Here is a 19075-nt window from a genome sequence, read left to right as displayed (position 1 = left end):
GAGGTTAATTTGAGAGGGAGAGTCTCAGGTCCTTTTGTGCCTGGGCTGGCTTTGAACCTTGATCCTCAGATCTCAGCCTCCTGAGTAGCTAGGATTACAGGCCTAAGCCACCTCGCCTGGCTTCTTACCTTGGCTTCTGGCCTTATCTTACCTTGACTAACTCAGGGTGAGTTGTGAGACTGGCTGGAACTCATTTGAGACCTAGGCCTGTCCTTACTGCAATGATGACAGAGGCTTGCAGTTGGGAACAGGTCATGGTCACTGTATCAACACGATCCATGCATGCATAGCAACAGCTACAGGCACAGTCATAGAAAAAGAACAGCAATCGAAATTCTCATAATTTTAATGGTCAACAGCTTCTGGTTGGCTCTGAATGGTGCAGTTAAACAATACACTTAAAGACCCTCCCCCCACAAGCGCGTTCACACCCATCAGTAGCGTTGGCCTCCATCCACATTCCACCACCTAGTCAGACTTCCACAGCCGCAGACCCACTCCTGGGTTATGGAAATCCACACCTTAGTGTAATGAGCTGAAAAAACCCTTGGTATACCCATGATCTGTTATTTTTAAAAAATAACAAGTATGAAACCAAACACCTTCCCTGGCTCTGCTGCTTCACAGAGCAAGCACAAAGTGTTGCTGTGGCGATCTGAGTCCTCTGGTCTCCTGTGGGCTGTGTGGTTCTTCTCCGCGTCCTGCTCTCCTGCAGTCATACAGCATAGAACTCGTAAACCTTCTTTACACAGTACACCAGGGCGGCCAATGCTATCGTGTTGTGCAGTCTCTTTCTGTGCAGGTCGTCCTTCCGGACCAGCACCACAGGGGTGGAGGAGGTGAGGGTGTGCAGAGGCAGGCGGGACAGTTTATAGGCGTCGTACTCCACCTGGTACTTGCAGCACGGGTCAAACTGCCAGGAGATCCCGTAGAGGGTGCAGCAGGCCAGGCTGAGCACGCCAGCAGGCAGGGAGATGTAGTGGGAATAATCCCGGGGCAGTGCCAATGGGGTGAAGAGGCAGGTGGTGCCCGCCAGCACGGCCGTCTTATGCAGGCAGTTGCCCACGGTGATCCAGCGCGCTGTCTCGTCACCGATGCGGGTGGGCTCTATCACAATGTACTTGTACTGGGCTTCCAAGGCCTGCTCTAGCTCGTATTCAAACTGGTCCTGGGCGTTCTCCCCATTGTAGATCTCATGCACAATGTAGCAGTCCGTGGCCGACAAGCTTACCCTTTGGTGGAGGGAGAGACACAGGAAGTTAGGGTGAGAAGCATGAACTGTGGTAAAGCATGGGGATGGATGCCAGGGAGCATCTCAACACACAAGATCACTAAAGGGGTTTTTATGTAAAAGCAGGAAATAGTGAAACACACAAGAGCCTCCAGTGCCAAAATGACAAGCTACTGTGCACTGAACAGGGCATTAGAAAGGAGCTCAAAGGAAACCAGCCTCTGCCCAGTGCTATAGACAGGGGAGCACAACACAGCCATAGGCACACAGTGCTATTGGTTTCTTGAGACACCTACAAATGGAGGAGGCTTTTAGTGAGAAGAGACTCCAGGACAATCAATGTTAAGACACGGTGCTCTCTGCTCCTATTATAGGCCACTCTTGGCCTGCAGAACAAAAAGCAAAGGAGGAAAGCAGCTTAGGCGAGGAACTCTACAGGGCACAGCTGCTCATCACTGCAACAAGGGCCCTTTTGGGAGACCAGGAGAGACGGGAGCTCCAGCCACTACGGAGGATACACTGCTCTGTCTGAGCAGTGGCTCTCAGGCTTTGGTAAGGAAGGAAGAACTACCACCCGCCAGACTTCTCTGCAAGCATCCCAGGACTGTCATCCAACAGGCTGCAATCACCATACAAGGGCCCTGTGAACTGTGCCTGGGGATCTACTACAAGGCCAGTCTGATCCCACCCTCTTCCTGGCACTAAGAATAGATGACAGGCTCCTGACCAAGAGAAGACAAAGGCATCAAGAGCTGTGCCTCTCCCCCAGCAGTGACCGCAGGCTGAAGGGAGCACTGAACAGTTTCAGGATTCCATTTGAGGGCTCTCTAGTATGGAATTCTCACTAAACCAGAGTCTTCTCCACCTGTGTCAGGCAAACCATGTCATGTGTTAAGACTGTGTTGCTCTAACAAAAGACCCCAGAGAAACAGTTTTGAGTAGGAAGCGTTTATTTTGGTTCTGTCTGTGGTAAGCAGGTTCCATGTTTGTGGGCCTGTGTGAGGTAGGACAGTGGAGATGTGGTAGGTGAGAATATTCACCCACGGCATTCAAGAAGGAAAGGGGACAGGGCAAGACAGACCTTTCAAAGACACCTTATCCCTGTGACTTCCCAATCTACCACCTTTTAGTAAGTCTATTCAAATCACAAGTCTGTCAATGGACTAAGCAAACCACTGACATGATGATGTTTCACTAATCTCCTAGGGAGCCCTCAATCCAGTCAGACTGACAAAATGAGCCATTATATCATGCTTCATGAAGCTTGCTTCAGCCTATCCACATCTACTTCTAGTCTGATATCTATCACCAGCTTGTCTGCCAGGAAACCTTTTCCAAACCTCACAGGGACACTTGTACACACATATCAAGCTGTTAACCCACAAGGTAGAGTCCATCTCTGACAACTGTTTCAGTGCAGAGCAGCCGCTGGCCCTCACCTAGTCACACCAGCCCAGGGAGCTAGAGGGTTGGTTACTGCTCCTGTACCTCTGACTGAGTTCTCTAGGACAGTCAGTGTGATCCTCTACCTGTAGCTGATTGTTCTGACAGGAGCTTGACTCCTTCACTGGCCAATGGTAAGCACAGCCCTGTACTTAGAAAGTACAGCCACTTAGCCTGTCCTGGGCAAGAATACTATAGGAAACAGCTATACATCAGTGACCATGGCACAGGAATATCTAGTGAAGGTCACCCAGGGTGATCCCAGTTCCCCTAGCTATCTTTCAGAAATGGAATAAAATGGAGTGAGGAGGGTAGAAATCAGACTGCTGAGGGAAAACTTAAAAGAAGACGGCAGGCTGGGAATGTGGCTTAGTGGCAGAGTGCTTCCCAAGCATGCATGAAACCCTGGGTTGGATTCCTCAGCACCACACAAACAGAAAAGCTTTAGTAGCTCTGTGGCTCAAGTGGCAGAATGCTAGCCTTGAGCAAAAGAAGCTTAGGGACAGTGCCCAATCTCTTTTGAGTGCAAGCCCCAGGAGTTGCGCAAAAAAAAAAAAAAAGCTACGGGCAGTGTAACAGATCAAATCCTTGTGGTCACTCTTGGGCTAGATTTGACATTATTCGTTTTTAATGCCAGTCTTGAAGTTTGAACTCAGGGTATAAGCACTGTCCTTGAGCTTTTCTACTCAAGGCTAGTGTCCTACCACTTGAGCCACAGCTCCACTTCTGGTTTTTTGGTAGATAACTGGATGTAAGTCTCACCAACTTTCTGGAGCTGATTTCAAACTATGATCCTTAGATCTCAGCCTCCTGAATAGCTAGACTTACAGGCATGAGTTACCAGCACCTAGCCTGATGCTTTTTTTAAATTTCACTTATTTACTTGGCATTGGCTTAGACTCGGGCAAGACTTCTAATTAAATAACAAACCCGGATTTAACTGTGCACTTGGGAAAAAGCTATTCCCTGGGGTCCCACCAAAAGCTTCAGCGTGGGGGCAAGGTATAGCTCAGTAGCAAAACTAGACAAATACTTGTCTAGTATTTGTTAGGCCCTGGGCTCATCCACAGTACCATCAAATGTAAATATAAAACAGAGAGGGGGAGAAGGGAGGGAAGAGGAGAGCTTTAGGCCTGCAAAAAATCCAAAGCAGCCTGCAAGATTCTTTGTGGAATTTCTCCCCTTGGAGCAAGTTCAAAGGAGAGGAAGGTGAGAGAGAGGTCACTGCAGTTGTTTCTCCCAAGCAGGATCCAGCATTTTAAGGCATCTTTAGCATACAAGCAAGCATGAGGTTCCGTTTTCAGCAAGAGGCCAAACAGTTCTCTTACTATCACGTAGGAATCAAAATAAGTGCTAAAGCTGGGAACAGTGGCACACATTTATAATCCCAAGAATCTGAAGTGGGAGAACCTTGAACTCAAGGCCAGCCTCTACAGAGGAGAGGGGAAGCTATACTAAGACTTCCCACCCCATCCCTGCCAAGATAGGAAGGGGCAAAGGGCTCCACTCCCAAATGGGAGCATCTGGGCAAAGAGATTTCCTTCAGTCTCAAGTCCATCAGAGGCTGAGGGGCCATAGCATAGGGCCAGAGTGACCAAATCACACACCCATCTTTGAAACTGTTCAAGGTACTTGTGAGCCCTGCTGACTTTCAGGCAAGCCCAGGACACCCTGTTGTACAGAATGTCAGAAGTGAGCACTCATCCCTACGGAACACTGTAAGCAAAACATGGTGTCAAGTTGGGGTTACAGAGTGTTCTCATCAAAATGCTAGTTGACTGTACCATGCCCAGTAGCTATCCTAAACTATTAGAGGGGAAAAAAAGCCAATGTTCATCCTAGGAAAGAACATGTAGTTCAACAGACCACTGCATCTTAGAAACACATCAGTGGGCGGATGCCACCTTCCTTGACTTCTGACCAGTCTCGAGCTTCTTCTGGAAGTCCAGCTGGCATCCACATCTATCCAGAGCCATGCTGCCTCAGCCCCTCTGCAAAATAGCACCCCCAGGTCCTTGGGCAGGTTTCAGGACAAGGGTTTCTCCTGGCATTTGTCAAGACAAACTAGAGGGTGTGCCCCTAAGTTCCAGGATGCAGCTTGGAGGTGAGGGTCAGTGCAGGGCTCTGGCACCCTGTATCACTGCAGGCAGTCCTAGAACACTATGGTTTAGTATGTATGCATCTAGGTGTGACCACCCAAAGCTCACATCCCCAGAGGAGATTCCACTGACAAGCTCCCCAATGCCTGTCAAACTCACTTCAGCCGTCAGCTTAGCCAAGGATGGATTTAGCCCAACTACACAGCATGAAAACAGGAGCAAGGCTGGGAATGTGGCTTAGTGGTACAGTTCCTACTTACCATGCATGAAACCCTACTTCAAGTCCTCAGTACCACATAAATAGAAAAAGCCAGAAGTGGTGCTGTGTCTCAAGTGGTAGTGTGCTAGTCTTAAGCAAAAGAAGCTTAAGGACAGTGCCTAGGACCTGAGTTCAAGCTTTAGGACTAGCAAAACAAAACAAAAAAAGAAAAGACAATGGGAACAGAGCCAACTAAGAAAGCAGGAACTGAGAGCCAGGTAAGGAAGAAGTCCCAGGCTCCACTAGGACAAAGCAGAATCTTCAGGAGCAGATCTCTAGGATCTCACACAGTATAGAAGGAAGGAGATGGTGACGGTCAGGCCAACACAAACCGATACATATGAAGCACATGAACTCCTCAGTCCTGAAATAAAGCTGTCAGGACCCCACTCCCTCCTACACTCAGTGGAATGGGGTGCTCTATAGGTTCTAGAGGCCATGGGTCTACACCTGCAATGCTCATATGGACTCTGAACTATTCTATTCCAAGCCTAGTCACTTCCCTCCATAGCCTGGCCAAGAGCCAGGCCAGTTAAAGAGTCTAGGAACTAGTCACGGCATCACAAACTGACACCAACTCATAAGGGCATGTACTCTTTAGAACCTGAGTTCTGCTGGGACATGGGAATAATTTTTTTCCATATGTTTTTGTTTTTGTGTGGGTACTGGGTGTGGCTTTGAACCCAGAATCTCTTTGTCTTGGCCTTTTGACTCATGGCTAGCAGTCTACCATGTGAGCCACACCACCACTTCTGGCTCTTGGTGGCTAACGGCAAATAGAAATCTCACAAGCTTTCTTGCCTGGGCTGGCTTTGAACTTAAATCCTCAGATCTCCACATCCTAAGTAGGTAGATGTGAGCCATTAGCACCTGACTGGAAATATCTCCTTTTCTTCTAAAAGCAATACAGGTTGAAGATTCTCTGACTTCCTTGATGCAGAAGTGTTTGATTTGGGGATTTTTCATATTTTGGGAGTGGAAGCCAAGCCTGAATTGGGAGTTCACTTATGTATACTTATACCTGAAGGCTTTTTTTGGGGGTGTGGGTCCTGGGGCTTGAACTCAGAGTTTGGGCACTTTTGTGCTCAAAGCTAGCATTCTGCCATTTGATCCACAGCTCCACTTCGCTTTTTTGGTGGCTAACTGGAGATAAGAGTCTCAACAGGAGGCCAGGAGTTTGGCCTACTGGTAGAGTGCTTGCCTAGCATGCACAAAGACCTGGGTTCAGTTCCTCAGTACCACATACATAGAAAAACCCAGAAGTGGTGCTGAGGCTCAAGTGGTAGAGTGCTAGCCTTGAGAAAAGCCCAAGGGCAGTGGTTAAGCCTTGTAAGCCCTGAGTTCAAGCCCCAGGCCAAAAAAAAGTCTCAACAGAGCCTGCGCTGGTGGCTCACGTCAGTAATCTTGGCTACTCAGGAGGCTGAGTTCTGAGAATCATAGGTCAAAGCCTGCCCAGGCACTGAAGTTCATAAGACTCATCTCCAATTAACTGGAAAACTGGAAGTGGCGCTGTGACTCAAGTGGTAGAGTGGCCTTGACCTGAAGAACTCAGGGACAGCATCCAGACCCAGAGTTCAAGCCTCATGACTGACAAAAAAAGTCTCAACAGCCTGGCTCTGAATCCTGATCTCAGCCACCTGTGTAGCTAGGATTATAGGCATAACAGGTGTTCAGATAACTGAAGGCATTTTACGCAGCAATTTTACTGCATCCACATTCTTCCTGGGTCCACTTGTGTGAGCCTTGGTTTTCTTGATTGTGACGTCATGAATGCACTTAAAAAGTTCCATATTTGATGTTGGGTGCCAGTGGTTCAAACCTATAATTTCAGCTACTCAGGAGACTGAGATCTGAGGATCATGGTTCGAAGCCAGCCTAGATAGGAAAGTTCACAAGACTTTTAGCTTCAATTAACTATCAAAAAGCTGAAAAAGGAGCTATGAGGGCCAGGAGTATGGCCTAGTGGTAGAGTGCCTAATACACATGAAGCCCTGGATTGATTCCTCGATATCACAGATAAAGCCAGAAATGGGGCTGTAGCTCAGGTGGTAAAGTGCTAATCTTGAGGAAAGCTCAAGGACAGTGCCCAGGCCCTGAGTTCAAGTTCTAGGACTGGCAGAAAAAAAAAAGGAGTTATGGATCAAGTGCTAGAGTGCTAGCCTTGAACATAAATCATAAATCAGGGGCAGCGCTGGGCCCTGGGCCCTGAGTTTAAGCCCTAGGACCCATGCCAAAAAAAAGGTTCTAGCCTTAAGTGAAAAAGCAAAGGAATAGTTCTTTGTCCTAGTGTGTGCGCACGCGCACACACACACACACGCACACTCACACGCGCACACACATACACACACGTGTGCATGCACATACAGTTTAAAATTTGATCATCTTAGATTACAGATGTTCAACCTGTATAACTAATTGGAATCTCTCTCTTTTTTTTTTTTGCCAGTCCTGGGCATGAGCTCAGGGCCTGAGCACTGTCCCTGGATTTTCTCAAGGCTAGAGCTCTACCACTTGAGTCACAGCAACATTTCCAGCTTTTTTCTATGTATGTAGTACTGAGGAATCAAACCCGGGTCTTCGTGCATGGTAGGCAAGCACTCTACCACTAGGCCAAACTCCTGGCCCATGGAATCTCTTTTAAGTCCAAGGTTCCTAAGAGATTTTTTAAAAAAAATTTCCTTGCATGTATAAAATGACTTCTACTAATAGTCTACATTGGAGAGGCTATTATCTCCAAGAACACTGAAAAAGGGTCGTTAAGATACAATATATTCAGAACCTGGTTTGCTAAATGGCAATTCCTCTGTACAACTATTTAAATTAAAAAATAAATGAAACTGGCAGCAAGTTTAGCCTTGTTTAGCATGCATGAGGACCCAGGTTCGATTCCTCAGTACCACACACATAGAAAAAAGCCAGAAGTGGTGCTGTGGCTCAAGTGGTAGAGCTCTAGTCTTGAGAAAGCCCAAGGACAGTGCCAAGGCCCTGAGTTCAAGGCCCACAACTGGCAAAATAAATAAATGAAGCCTGGTGGCTGGCTCATGCCTATAATCCTACTCAGGTGGCTGAGATTTGAGGATCATGGTTCAAAGCCAGACCCAGACTGGACACTAACATCCTCTATGAGACTCTTATCTCCAATTAGCCACTAGAAAACTGGAAGTGGGGCTGTGGCTCAAGGAGCAGGGCAGTAGCCTTGAGCTGAAGAGCTCAGGGACAGCACCCAGGCCCAGAGTTCAAGCCCCATGATCAACAACAAAAAAATAAATAAGGGGCTGGGAGTTTGGTCTAGTGGTAGATTGCTTGCCTTGCATGCACGAAGCCCTGGGCTCCATTCTTCAGTACCATATACAGAGAAAAAGCCAGAAGTGATGGTGTAGCTCAAGTGACAGAGCACTAATCTTGAACAACAAGTATCAAAGGGCAGTGCCCAGACCCTGAGTTCAAGCCCCAGGAATGGCAAAAAATAAAATTAAAAAAAAAAAAAAAAAAAAAAAAAAAAAAAAGACTATCTAGGGGCCGGGAGTTTGGCCTAGTGGTAGAGTGCTTGCCTAGCATGCATGAAGACCCGAGTTTGATTCCTCGGTACCACATACATTGAAAAAAGCTGGAAGTGGTGCTGAGGCTCAAGTGGTAGAGTACTAAGCCTTGAGAAAGTCCAAGGACAGTGCTCAGGCCCTGAGCCCAAGCCCAGGACTGGCAAAAAAAAAAAAAAAAAAAAAAAGACTAAAAAGAATTCCAGGAAATGAAAACAAGGGTTTGGGCACACCCTATCTCCTCTGGAACCCTTGTGGTTCACCTCACGCCACCATTGAAGCAGTCTGAAGGAGTCTCAAATGTGGGGCTCTCCAAAGTCCAAAATACTTCCTCAAAAGTCAAAAGCTGAGCCATGCGCCAGAGACTCATACCTGTAATCCTAGCTACTCCATAGACAGGTCTGAGGATTATGGTTCAAAGCTAGCCCGAGCAAGAATGTTGGTGAGACTCTTATCTCCAATTAATCAACAGAAAACTGGAAGTGGTGATATGGCTCAAAGTGGTAGAGCACTAGCCTTGAGCTAGAGAGTTCAGAGATAGCATCCAGACCCAGAGCTCAAGCTCCCCTCCCACGACCAAAAAAAAAAAAGAGAAAGAGTAGGGCAAGAACAAGAGCCACAGAAACACAGCAGCAGCACTGTGTGGCCAGAGCAAAAGCATCCCAACAAAAGATCTCATTAGGACCACTTGTCACCTAGGTGAGGCTGAATGAAGCTCCAGCTGTGAGGGGGTACTGCCACACCCCACTCAAGTGCACTAGACGAAGGCATGTAAGACTGGTTTCAATGGGCAACGATGCAGAACAAGAAAACAAAGATTTACCAGCCAGGTGGTCACTGAGTGGGGGAGCTTCCATCAGTCAAAGCAAGTCATTTTCCACTTGAAAAGCTGCATAAGCTTTATACTTATTTGTGGATGTACCAAAACAAAACTACCTTAGTCATTTTAAGTGTCATTTTAAGTCATTTTAAGTCATTCACACCTATTGTGCCACCAGTCTTTAGAACTTCATCTTGCACAACCCAAACTTTACTCATTAAACAATAACTCATTTTTCCACGCTAACCTCTGGCAGCCACATACTACTACTATGTATTTGACTATCATATGACTTCGTCGTCTTTTTGTAACTGGTCATTTCACTTCAATATCTTCAAGGATCAGTCATATTGTACCAAGTCCAAAAATCTCCTTCCTTCTTGTGGCTGAATGAGAAGCCACTGTATGATTACTTCACATTGTTTATCCATCCATATATAGGCCAAAGGATACTTGGGTTGTTTTTCCCTTCTATTAGGTAACATTGTCATAAATACAGGTGAACAAGAATCCATTCAATTCCTTTGGGTATGTTTCCAGAAGAGGAATTGCTAGATTATACAATCAATTCTACGTTTAATTTTCTGAGGACTTGACATACTGCCTTCCAAAGCAGCTACAACTATTTTACTTCACCTGTAGTGCACCAGGGTTCCAACATCTCCACCATCTTGCTAGTACTTATTTCCTGTTTACTATTGACTATCCTAATGTGGGCTTTTCCCCTTTCCTTCTCAATTTTTCTTCAGGGCTGAGCTGGAACCTAGGGCCTGACACATCTTAGGCAAGCCCTACTCCCACTGATCTGTACCTCTAACCTATAAAAATAAGAGAGAAAGTGTGTGTGTGTGTGTGTGCGCGCGCGCGGGCACGACCATGTGCATACTCTCACACATGCCCATCTTTGGACTTAAACTGAGGGCTGGGGTGTTTTCCCTGAACTTTTATTCATTTATTTTTTTGGTGGGTCTTGGGGCTTGAACTCTGCCCGGGGCGTGGGCACACTGTCCCTGAGCTCTTCAGCTCAAGGCTACCACTCTACCCTTGAACCAAGCTCTAGAGGTTAATTGGAGATAAGAATTTCAGGTCCTTTTGTGCCTGGGCCGGCTTTGTACCTTGATCCTCAGATCTCAACCTGCAGAGTAGCTAGGATTACAGGTGTGAGCCATTGCACTGGGCTCCCAGAACTTTTTTGCTCAAGGCTAGCATTCTATCACTTGAGCCACAGCTCCATTCCTGCTTTTGGGTGATTAGATGGAGATAAAAGTCTCCTAGACTTTCCTGACCGGGTTGGCTTTGAACCATGACAATCAGACCTCAGCCTCCTGAGTAGTTACCACTACAAGCATGAGCCATGCCATAGGCATCTGGCTCCTGACTCATATTTTTAAATAAGTTTTATTGAGGCTGCAGACCATACAAGTGACCCATTTAAAATGGACAATTCGGTGACTTGATGTTTTCATAGTTGTGTAATTACTCTAATTTTAGAACATTTTGACAATTTTAAAAAGAAACCCATAAGGGATACTTCTCATATTCAACAATCCTTTTTAGCCCCAATCTGCTTGTTAACTTGAAATATATATATTATATATATTATATTATATATATTATATATTATATATATAATGGTTTTCCTCCTCCTCCTCCTCCCCCTCTCCCCCCATTCTTTGGCCAGTCCTAGGGCTTGAATGTCCTGGGCACAGTCCCTGAGCACTCTACCACTTGAGCCACAGTGCCAGTTCTGGCCTTTTCTGCTTATGTGGTACTGAAGACTGGAACCCAGGGCTTCATGCATGCTAGGTGAGCACCTACCACTAGCTACGCTCCCAGCTCTGTCATTTAGCATATTTTTAAGAAATGAAATGTTATAGCATATTTACTGTAATGTTAGAAACCTGTTAACTTGTTGAATTTTTAGCATAGTTTTTAACAATCCAATATCGATTTATGGGGAAAATATTAATGGCATAATACACCAAAAAGCTTTTCTATTAAAAAATAAATAAACAAAATTGCCAATTGGCAGTAGCAAACGTCTATAATCCTGGCTATTCAGAAGGCTGAGACCTAAAAGATGACAGCTGAAAGCCAGGCAGGATGGAACTGTGCAAGATGACAAGTTAACTAGCAAAAGGCTATGTGGTCAAGTAGTAGAACATTAGCCATCAACAATATTGAGAACTTGAGGCTCTGAATCTTAAAATAGTGGCTTTTCTAATGGGGGGGAAACAATTATAGCTGGGCGCCAATGGCTTAATCATGTAATCCTAGATACTTAGGAGCCTAAGATCTGAAGATCACAGTTCAAAGCCAGCCCAGGCCGGGAAAATTCTTGAGACGCTTATCCTCAATAAACTATTCAGAAAATGGTATAAGTGACACTGTGGTTCAAGTGGTAGAGCACTAGTCTTGAGCACAGAAAGACTCAGGAACAGAGCCCAAGTTATGATTTCCTGTCCTAGGACAAAAATAAATAAATAAATAAAATAAAAATCAAATTTGGGCCTGGAGTTTAGCCCTAGTGGTAGAGTACTTGTCTAGTATGCACGAAGACCCAGGTTCAATTCCTCGGTACCAGATACATAGAAAAAGCCAGAAGTAGCTCATGCCTATAATCCTAGCAACTCAGGAGGCTAAGATCTGAGGATCAAGGTTCAAAGCCTGCCCAGGCACTAAAGAATGTGAGATTCTTATCTCCAATTCACATCTAGAAAATGGGAAGTGGGGCTGTGGCTCAAGGGGTAGGGAGGTAGCCTTGAACTGAAGTGCTTAGGGACAATGTCCAGGCCCAGAGTTCAAGCCCCACAAAAAAAAAAAAAAGAAAGAAAGAAAGAAAGAAAGAAAGAAAGAAAGAAAGAAAAAGAAAAAGCTGGAAGTGGTGCCACTGTGGCTCAAGTGGTAGGGCTCTAGCCTTGAGAAAGTCCCAGGACAGTGCTCAGGCCCTGAGTTCAAATCCCCAGGACTGGCCAAAAAGAAAGAAGAAAAAGTTTAACTGTGTGCAGTGGCACACACTTGCAGTGCCCACTACTTAGGCAGATCACTTGAGCCTGGGAACTTGAGATCAGCATGGGCAACACAGAAGCAATCCTCTCCAAAAAGAGAAAAGTAAAATCCCACAGGATAACCTGTATCCCTTGGGGCTCCACTGCCAAGGACGGCAGAAGGTGGCTCCCTTGTGCCTTGGGCTCGCTCTTCCCAGTGTCTGTGGAGAAACTAACAGGAAGAAACCCAACCCAGCATAACTAGAAGGGTCTTGCCTCACACCCTGCAGTCTTACTAGGGAAAAAGGAGGCGACACCATTTCCCTATTGTACCTAAGTAAGCTTTGGTCATATTGCCCTGCAAGCCTTTATTATCCTTGCTTCTTGCGAAACCCAGAAGAACCTAACTGCTGTGGAAGCCTGGGCTGTAATGGACTCCATTTACTGGAGTGTGGCCCTAGGCTCTCAGGCAGGGTTCAAGAATAAGCTCACATCTGTAATATAAGGGAGGGCTGCGCAAGCTCCTTAAGACCAGACCTCCTCAGCTCTGGGCCTGAATGTAACAAGTCCCCCAAAGTCATTAGCAGAAGTATTTGTAAGGAGTGGCAGGAAGAGAAAAGCTATTATGATAATTAGAAGTGGTGCCTGAACTTTTAAAGGAGGTGGGTCTGTCAGGCTACTTTTTACTTCATAAACATGTGGTCACTTGATCACCACGTGTGATATATGTGCTAGATTTTACCTCTTTTCCCAGGATCAGGAAACCCATTTTGGCTAAGTATTGCTTCCTCAGGGCTCAGGAGAAAACAGAAAGCTGAAGCAGTCAAGTTCAATGCCACAGAGTTAAAAATCTGGATAAACAGAGGCACAGACAGGGTGCCTGGGTCTCAGAGAAAAATCACATATAGGAGGCTACCCTCCTACTCGGTAGTCCAATGACTATGAAGTGGCTCATTGCCTCAGCAACAAGGACACCATGCTCAAAAGTGGGAGTGAAGGGGCCTGGGTTCAAGTTGCCTCTCTCACTGGCTCTGTGTCAAAGGGCAGATTACCTTGCTCCTTTGAGCAAATTTATCTTCTGTCAAATAGAGCAAAAGCACTGCATCATCTTAGGACCTGGGCCAGGTATGCAACCCAAAGGGAAGTTGCAAAGCACCACCCAGGAATCTGTACCTGTTTAATTATGATTTAAAAAACAGCTAACAGCCAGGTGGCTTCTGCCTGTAATCCTAGCTATTCAGGAGGCTGAGATCTGAGGACTGCAGTTCAAAGCTAGCCAGGGCACCAAAAAAGACCATGAGACTCTTTATCTCCAATTAACCACTAGAAAATCAGAAGTGGAGCTGTAGCTCAAGGGGTAGGGTGGCAGTCTTGAGCTGAAGAGCTCAGGGACAGTGCCCAGGCCCAGAATTCAAGCCCCATGACCCACAAAAAAAAACAAACAAAAAGCAAAACAAAAAACAAAAAAACAACTAACAGGGGCCAGGAATTCGGCCTAGTGGTAGAGTGCTTGCCTAACATGTATAAAGACCAGGAACAGTGCCCAGGCCCTGAGTTCAAGCCCCACATCTGGTGAAAATAACAAAACAAACAACAAAAAAATCCCACAACTTAGACCTTCAGGCACACTAACATTTCAAGCCCTGATAACAAGTGCCTCAAGGCTGCCCTGATACACAGCAGAGATAAAGTTGCTTAGCCCCTATCTGAAGTGCTCTTAGGGCTACATAAGGGTTATTGGCTTTTTCTAAGAACTCTGTGCCCTACAAATGGAGGGAGGAAGGGTGAACAGACACAGTCATTATACTCAATGTTATTTAGTAAAAAGTGAAGTACAGAACTTGAGGGTAGGGATGGGGGGAGAACACCAATTAAGATGCAGTGTACTCATAACCTATCTTCTGAAATTGAAACCCTTTTGTACAAATACTTAATATAATTTTTTTTTTCCTTTTTCTTTGCCAGTCCTAGACGTTGAACTCAGGTCCTGGGCACTGTCCTTGAGTTTTTCTCAAGGCTAGTGCTCTACCACTTAAGCCACAGCACTACTATTTTCTGTGTATGTGGTACAACGAGGAATCCAACCCAGGGATTCATGCATGCTAGGCAAGCACACTACCACTAGGCCATGTTCCAGGCGCCAAATACAAATGTTTTTAAAGTTATGAGAGATGACTTTGAAAAATATTCTGCACTGGAGAAAAAAGCAAAACTTCTATGCCCACTCAGTTGCTGCTAGCACCAGAGACAGAACACAGGCATAGATGGGACGTTCCTGTGTGTCCTTTAGTCATACAACACTTCCCACCTCAATTCACTGCTTGTCACTCACTGAAGACAGGCTCACCCAAGATCAGGTAGAGAAGCCCATCCCACCTCCCTGGAGACAGATAAGCCCCTTCTCCTTAGATGCAACTTCTTCTGGAATTCAGCCCGCAGAATGGAATCAGAGAGGTTCAAAACAAAGCAATTGGAATCCACACTGCTTGAGTGAAATGTCAAGACAATGAATGCCAAAGAGGCTGAACCACTGCAGGTCATAACATACACATCCAAGTCTGCTAGCAGAATGTCCTGCCCAGCCCAGCCACGGGCACTGACCCACTCTTCATTAACCAGCCAGACAGAACACCACAGCCCACAATGGCTACACATTGATAGACTTGGTGCCAAGTGAGTGTTAAGCCTGCTCATCTCATCTAGAACCTAAAGAAAGGAAAACTCCCATAACACATGAGCCAGAATGGGAGTCACTACAGAAATGAAATATCCTAGGCTTGCCAGGTGCCAGTGATTCATGTATGTAATCCTAGCTACTCATGAGGCTAAATTCTGAGGATCTTGGTACCAAGCTAACCCAAACAGGATAGGCCCGTTAAGACATTTATCTCTCCAATGATCCACTAGAAAACAGGAGGTGGTGCTGTGACTCAAAGTGGTAGAGAGCTAGCGTTGAGCAAAAAAGCTCAGGGACAGGCTGGGTTCAAGCCCAATGACTGGCCAAAAAATAAATAAATAAAAATAAATGAATGAATGAATAAATAAAATACAGCCGGGCTTGGTGGCTCACGCCTTAATCTTAGCTACTCAGGAGGCTGAAATCTGAGAATCACAGTTCAAAACCAGCCTGAGCACTAAAGATCATGAGACTCTTCTCTCCAATTAACCACTAGAAAAACCAGAAATGACGCTATGTCTCAAGGGGTAGGACGGTAGCCTTGAGCTGAAGAGCTCAGCGACAGCACCCAGGCCCAGAATTCATGACAGACATAGACACAGACACACAGACACAGACACAGACACACACACACACTTCTAAAAGGAAAGGAAGAGAGCAGAAAAGGGGTTTGGTCACCCCAAGAATATGAATCAACTCTCCCACAAAGGTAGTTGGAGCCAGATGGAGTGGGCCCTAAACCCTTCATTGGCCATATAGACCTTGTCCACCTGCATTCACACAAAAGGCACAGCCCTTCAACAGAAGGACATAGCAGGAAGAATATGCAGATGAACCCACAGCAACCCAGGAAAATGGCTGTCTAACAAATGCCAGAGTGGTGACTGCATAGACTGCAGAAAATCGTCTAACCCCCCCCAAATAGCAACGCCCCAGGCCACCCTGCATCATGATCAGATGAAGATCAAGCACACCTTCACATGATTATAAAAACAGGAACTCAAGAGCACACGGCTATACTCACATTCCAACAATCACGGAGAACTCAGGGATGCTCAGGGGCCCTGAGAGAGTGGCACCAAGCAGCCCAAGTAAGATAGGCTGTCTGTGAGCTGGTCCAGGCTGGCACACAGGTGGAAGTACACACAGTACACACTCTGTGCTTTCCTAGATGGGCAAGTGTGCCTCAAAGATGCCGCAGGACAAGTGGTACTCTGTCTGGTGTGCTGGCTGCCAGTATGCTGAATTTTGGACAAGAATTCAGGTTACAGTTCAGAGTCTGATGTTCTTCATTATAAATACTGTTGGTTCCCTAGATTTAATGGAGTGGAGAGAAAAATCAACATGCAAGCAGCTATCAGTTTGCTATTTCCACCCCTCCTATTTTAGTCTAGACCAGCACTGTGTATATCTATAGAACACTCAGCAGTGATGGAAATATTCTCCAACCTGTCCAAGATGGCAGCCATTAGCCAAAAGTGGAGACTAAGCACTTAAAATGTGGTCAGATTAAGGAATGAAACTCACTGTACTTAGTTTTAACTTAAATGTAATCACCACGTGTGGCCAGTGGCTACTGTCTTGCTATGGTAGTTCAGTCATTCAGCTTTAATGCAAGAGCGGTTACTAGATTCAAGAAGCAGGTAAAGCAAGAACCCAGAAACAGAGGAAAAGGACTACAAGCCAGCCAAAGCCTAGGGACTAAAGTCTAGGGGCCCCAGGCAGATATGCCAAATTAGCCAAAGCCCTGCCTTGCTCCAGCCCCTGCCCAGACCACACAATTCCTTCAGTCTTTCAGCCTGAGGCAGACTCTCCAACCAGGTGTGATCAGCGGCTCTGGTAATGCTCTTAACTTGGGAGCTGAAACTTGAGTCAGCCTGAATGTGACATGGAACAAAGTCATTTAGTGCCATAAACAACCTACCTCCTCTTGGAAGCCAATAACATACTCAGGTCTCTTATTCTCTGGTGCTAGGCAATCAATTAATCTGCCCTTCTCCACCCAAACAGTCATACCCCAAGTGAGCAGGAATGGAGGTGGCATTTCAGGCAGCTCCCCAGGCCAGAGCTGGGGCATCCTGGAAGAATCTTAGAGAAGAGGAGCTAAGGGGAATGACTTCCCACAAAACCTGGCTAGGATCTTACAGCCAAGGCAAACAGAAGGTAGCCTCTAGCTACTCTCCACATTATCTGGAAGGAGAGCAGATGGTGACTCTCAGGCCACAAAACCAGAAACCCCATTGCTGGCAGTCACACAGAATCTACATGGCTGAGTAGAGCCTTCAGTTCCTGGCCAAAGGTTGCAACCTGAACACTTAAAGAGCCAGAAGGTAACTATAATGAGTCAAGCTGTCAGGTGAGAATGATGAACTAGAGTACTTGCCCTCACTAAAAAGAGTCAGTCACTATCCATCTTTGCTGGGAGTTTTATGTGAAATCTATAGGCACCTGACTTAAATTCTCTTCAAACTATGAAGGACTAGATTCAGCCTGTGAGCTGGTTGCTGAACTGTTTTGAATGACCACTTGTTTCAAGACCACAACAGCAATAAAAACAATTCCCTCTATTTTCTCTGGTCAATAAAATCTTAACTTCTGTTGGCAAGGCTCCTTACCATGAGACACTCCTATTTGGCCTCCTAGATATTTGTATCCAGAGAAAAGAATGTCATTTCTTTCTGACACCCAGTGTTCTAAGCAGGCCATTCCCTATTCCTAAGAGATTAATGCTTAAAGATCTTGGAAGTGCCCAGCAGTTTCTTAAGGGCATCTAGAAACCACAGATAACTTCCTTTCATGGTCCTGTTGGTCAGACAAATACGAAATAGTGCCAGGGAAAGAAATTCTTTATTATTGCCTTTCCAAATAGGAAAGGCAGAACACTGGATTAAGCTGTGAACTCAACCATAAAATGCAAGCTGTCACAACTGCCAAACAGGACAACCCTATGGGCTGGGAAACTCAGCTGCAGACAATAACAACGAGCAAGGGATACGAGCATCAGAGAAAGGGGGTAATGCACTGTACTTGAGAAAAAGAACTTTTCTGTTTGTCCCGAGTCTCACAAGGAAAAAAAAAAAAGCCCAAAGAACAGCAAAACCAAACTTTCCTTTCTTCTGACCTCTATGCCAACCCAAAGCTTTAGCAGAATCCAGGTGGCTCCACCACCAGTGGAGACTTGTCACCGAAAGCTTCTGGTGGCTATACGGCTCCTAATAAGCCCAAGCTGAAAATGCTCCCCAGAAGCAAAACTAGTAATAAATTAAGAAATTTGCAGCTCCAACGCCAAACATGGCAACCACTCCACTCTTGTCTCTCCGGGGAGTCAGTTCCCCAAATCGAGGCCCCCCTTGGAATACACAAGCGCCCAGCGCTCGACCCGCACGCCCTCCACGAGGAAAGGTCACTTTAAAGGACTTGACGGCCGGAACGTTTGCTGAGAATCCTCGGGAAGGCGCGAGGTCCGCCCTTCGAGGGGGCGGCGGGACCCGGCCGGGGAGGCGCCCGGGGGCCGGGGAGGCCCGGGCAGACGCGCGGCCGCTCGCCCGGAGCGGCTTCCCTCCCCTCGCGGCCCGGCCCCGGGCTCGCGCTCGTCTCCTCCGGGGCCGAGGCCCGGACGGCCACGTGCGTGGCGCGGCGGGCGGGAGCTCAAACGCCGCTTTTGGCTGCGGGCAGCGGGGTGGCGCCCGGGCCTGCACGGGGCCCGGCTTCGCCCCCGCGCGCACCACCAGGCCCGCCGCACCCGCCGCCGCCCTCCGAGTCCCCGCTTTGCCGAGGCCGCGCGGGCCCGTTCCACCGAGACCCCCTGAACCTCGCCCCCCCACCCCGAACGAGCGGGGACGGGAACCGCGATCCGGTGGAGAGGACGCACGGCCTGGAGGCCCTACTGACAGCAGTCCCCGAGCCGCCCGCACGGCAGCCGCGAGCCTCCGTCCTCACCTCTCTCGGGAGCTGCCGCCGCTGCTGCCTGGGCCCAGACGCCTCCTTCCCCACGCGGCCATCTTGGAGACACTCGGCTCGCCC

The 19075-nt window shown here is 47.0% G+C and overlaps 1 protein-coding gene across 2 annotated transcripts; it reads right to left on the bottom strand.

Moving 5' to 3' along the window:
• Positions 1 to 330: 330 nt before the first annotated feature.
• Positions 331 to 19073, bottom strand: Tmem11 (transmembrane protein 11). 2 transcript variants are annotated; one of them, XM_090349381.1, is made up of 3 exons: positions 18992 to 19073; positions 16077 to 16364; positions 331 to 1232 (listed from the first exon to the last, which is right to left on the bottom strand). In XM_090349381.1, coding segments are annotated over exons 2-3 (519 nt in total). In that variant the 5' UTR covers positions 16079 to 16364; positions 18992 to 19073; the 3' UTR covers positions 331 to 715. The 2 variants fall into 2 exon arrangements, with proteins under 2 accessions (XP_090205507.1, XP_090205506.1); XM_090349380.1 differs by lacking the exon at positions 16077 to 16364 and having other exon boundaries at positions 18992 to 19065.
• Positions 19074 to 19075: the final 2 nt, after the last annotated feature.

The sequence above is a fragment of the Megascapheus bottae genome, chromosome 17 (assembly GCF_031878675.1).
Source record: "Megascapheus bottae isolate mThoBot1 chromosome 17, mThoBot2.hap1, whole genome shotgun sequence".
NCBI lineage: Eukaryota > Metazoa > Chordata > Mammalia > Rodentia > Geomyidae > Megascapheus > Megascapheus bottae.
Note: the sequence above shows the minus strand (reverse complement) of the source record. Positions and strands in the feature narration are given on the sequence as shown.

Excerpts from the sequence above, each read along its gene's own strand:
- Tmem11 (XM_090349380.1), bottom strand. The coding sequence starts at position 19,053 with ATGGCCGCGTGGGGAAGGAGGCGTCTGGGCCCAGGCAGCAGCGGCGGC. Across the intron at positions 1,233-18,991 it reads GGCGGCAGCTCCCGAGAGAG|GGTAAGCTTGTCGGCCACGG; the intron begins GTGAGGACGGAG and ends CCTCCACCAAAG.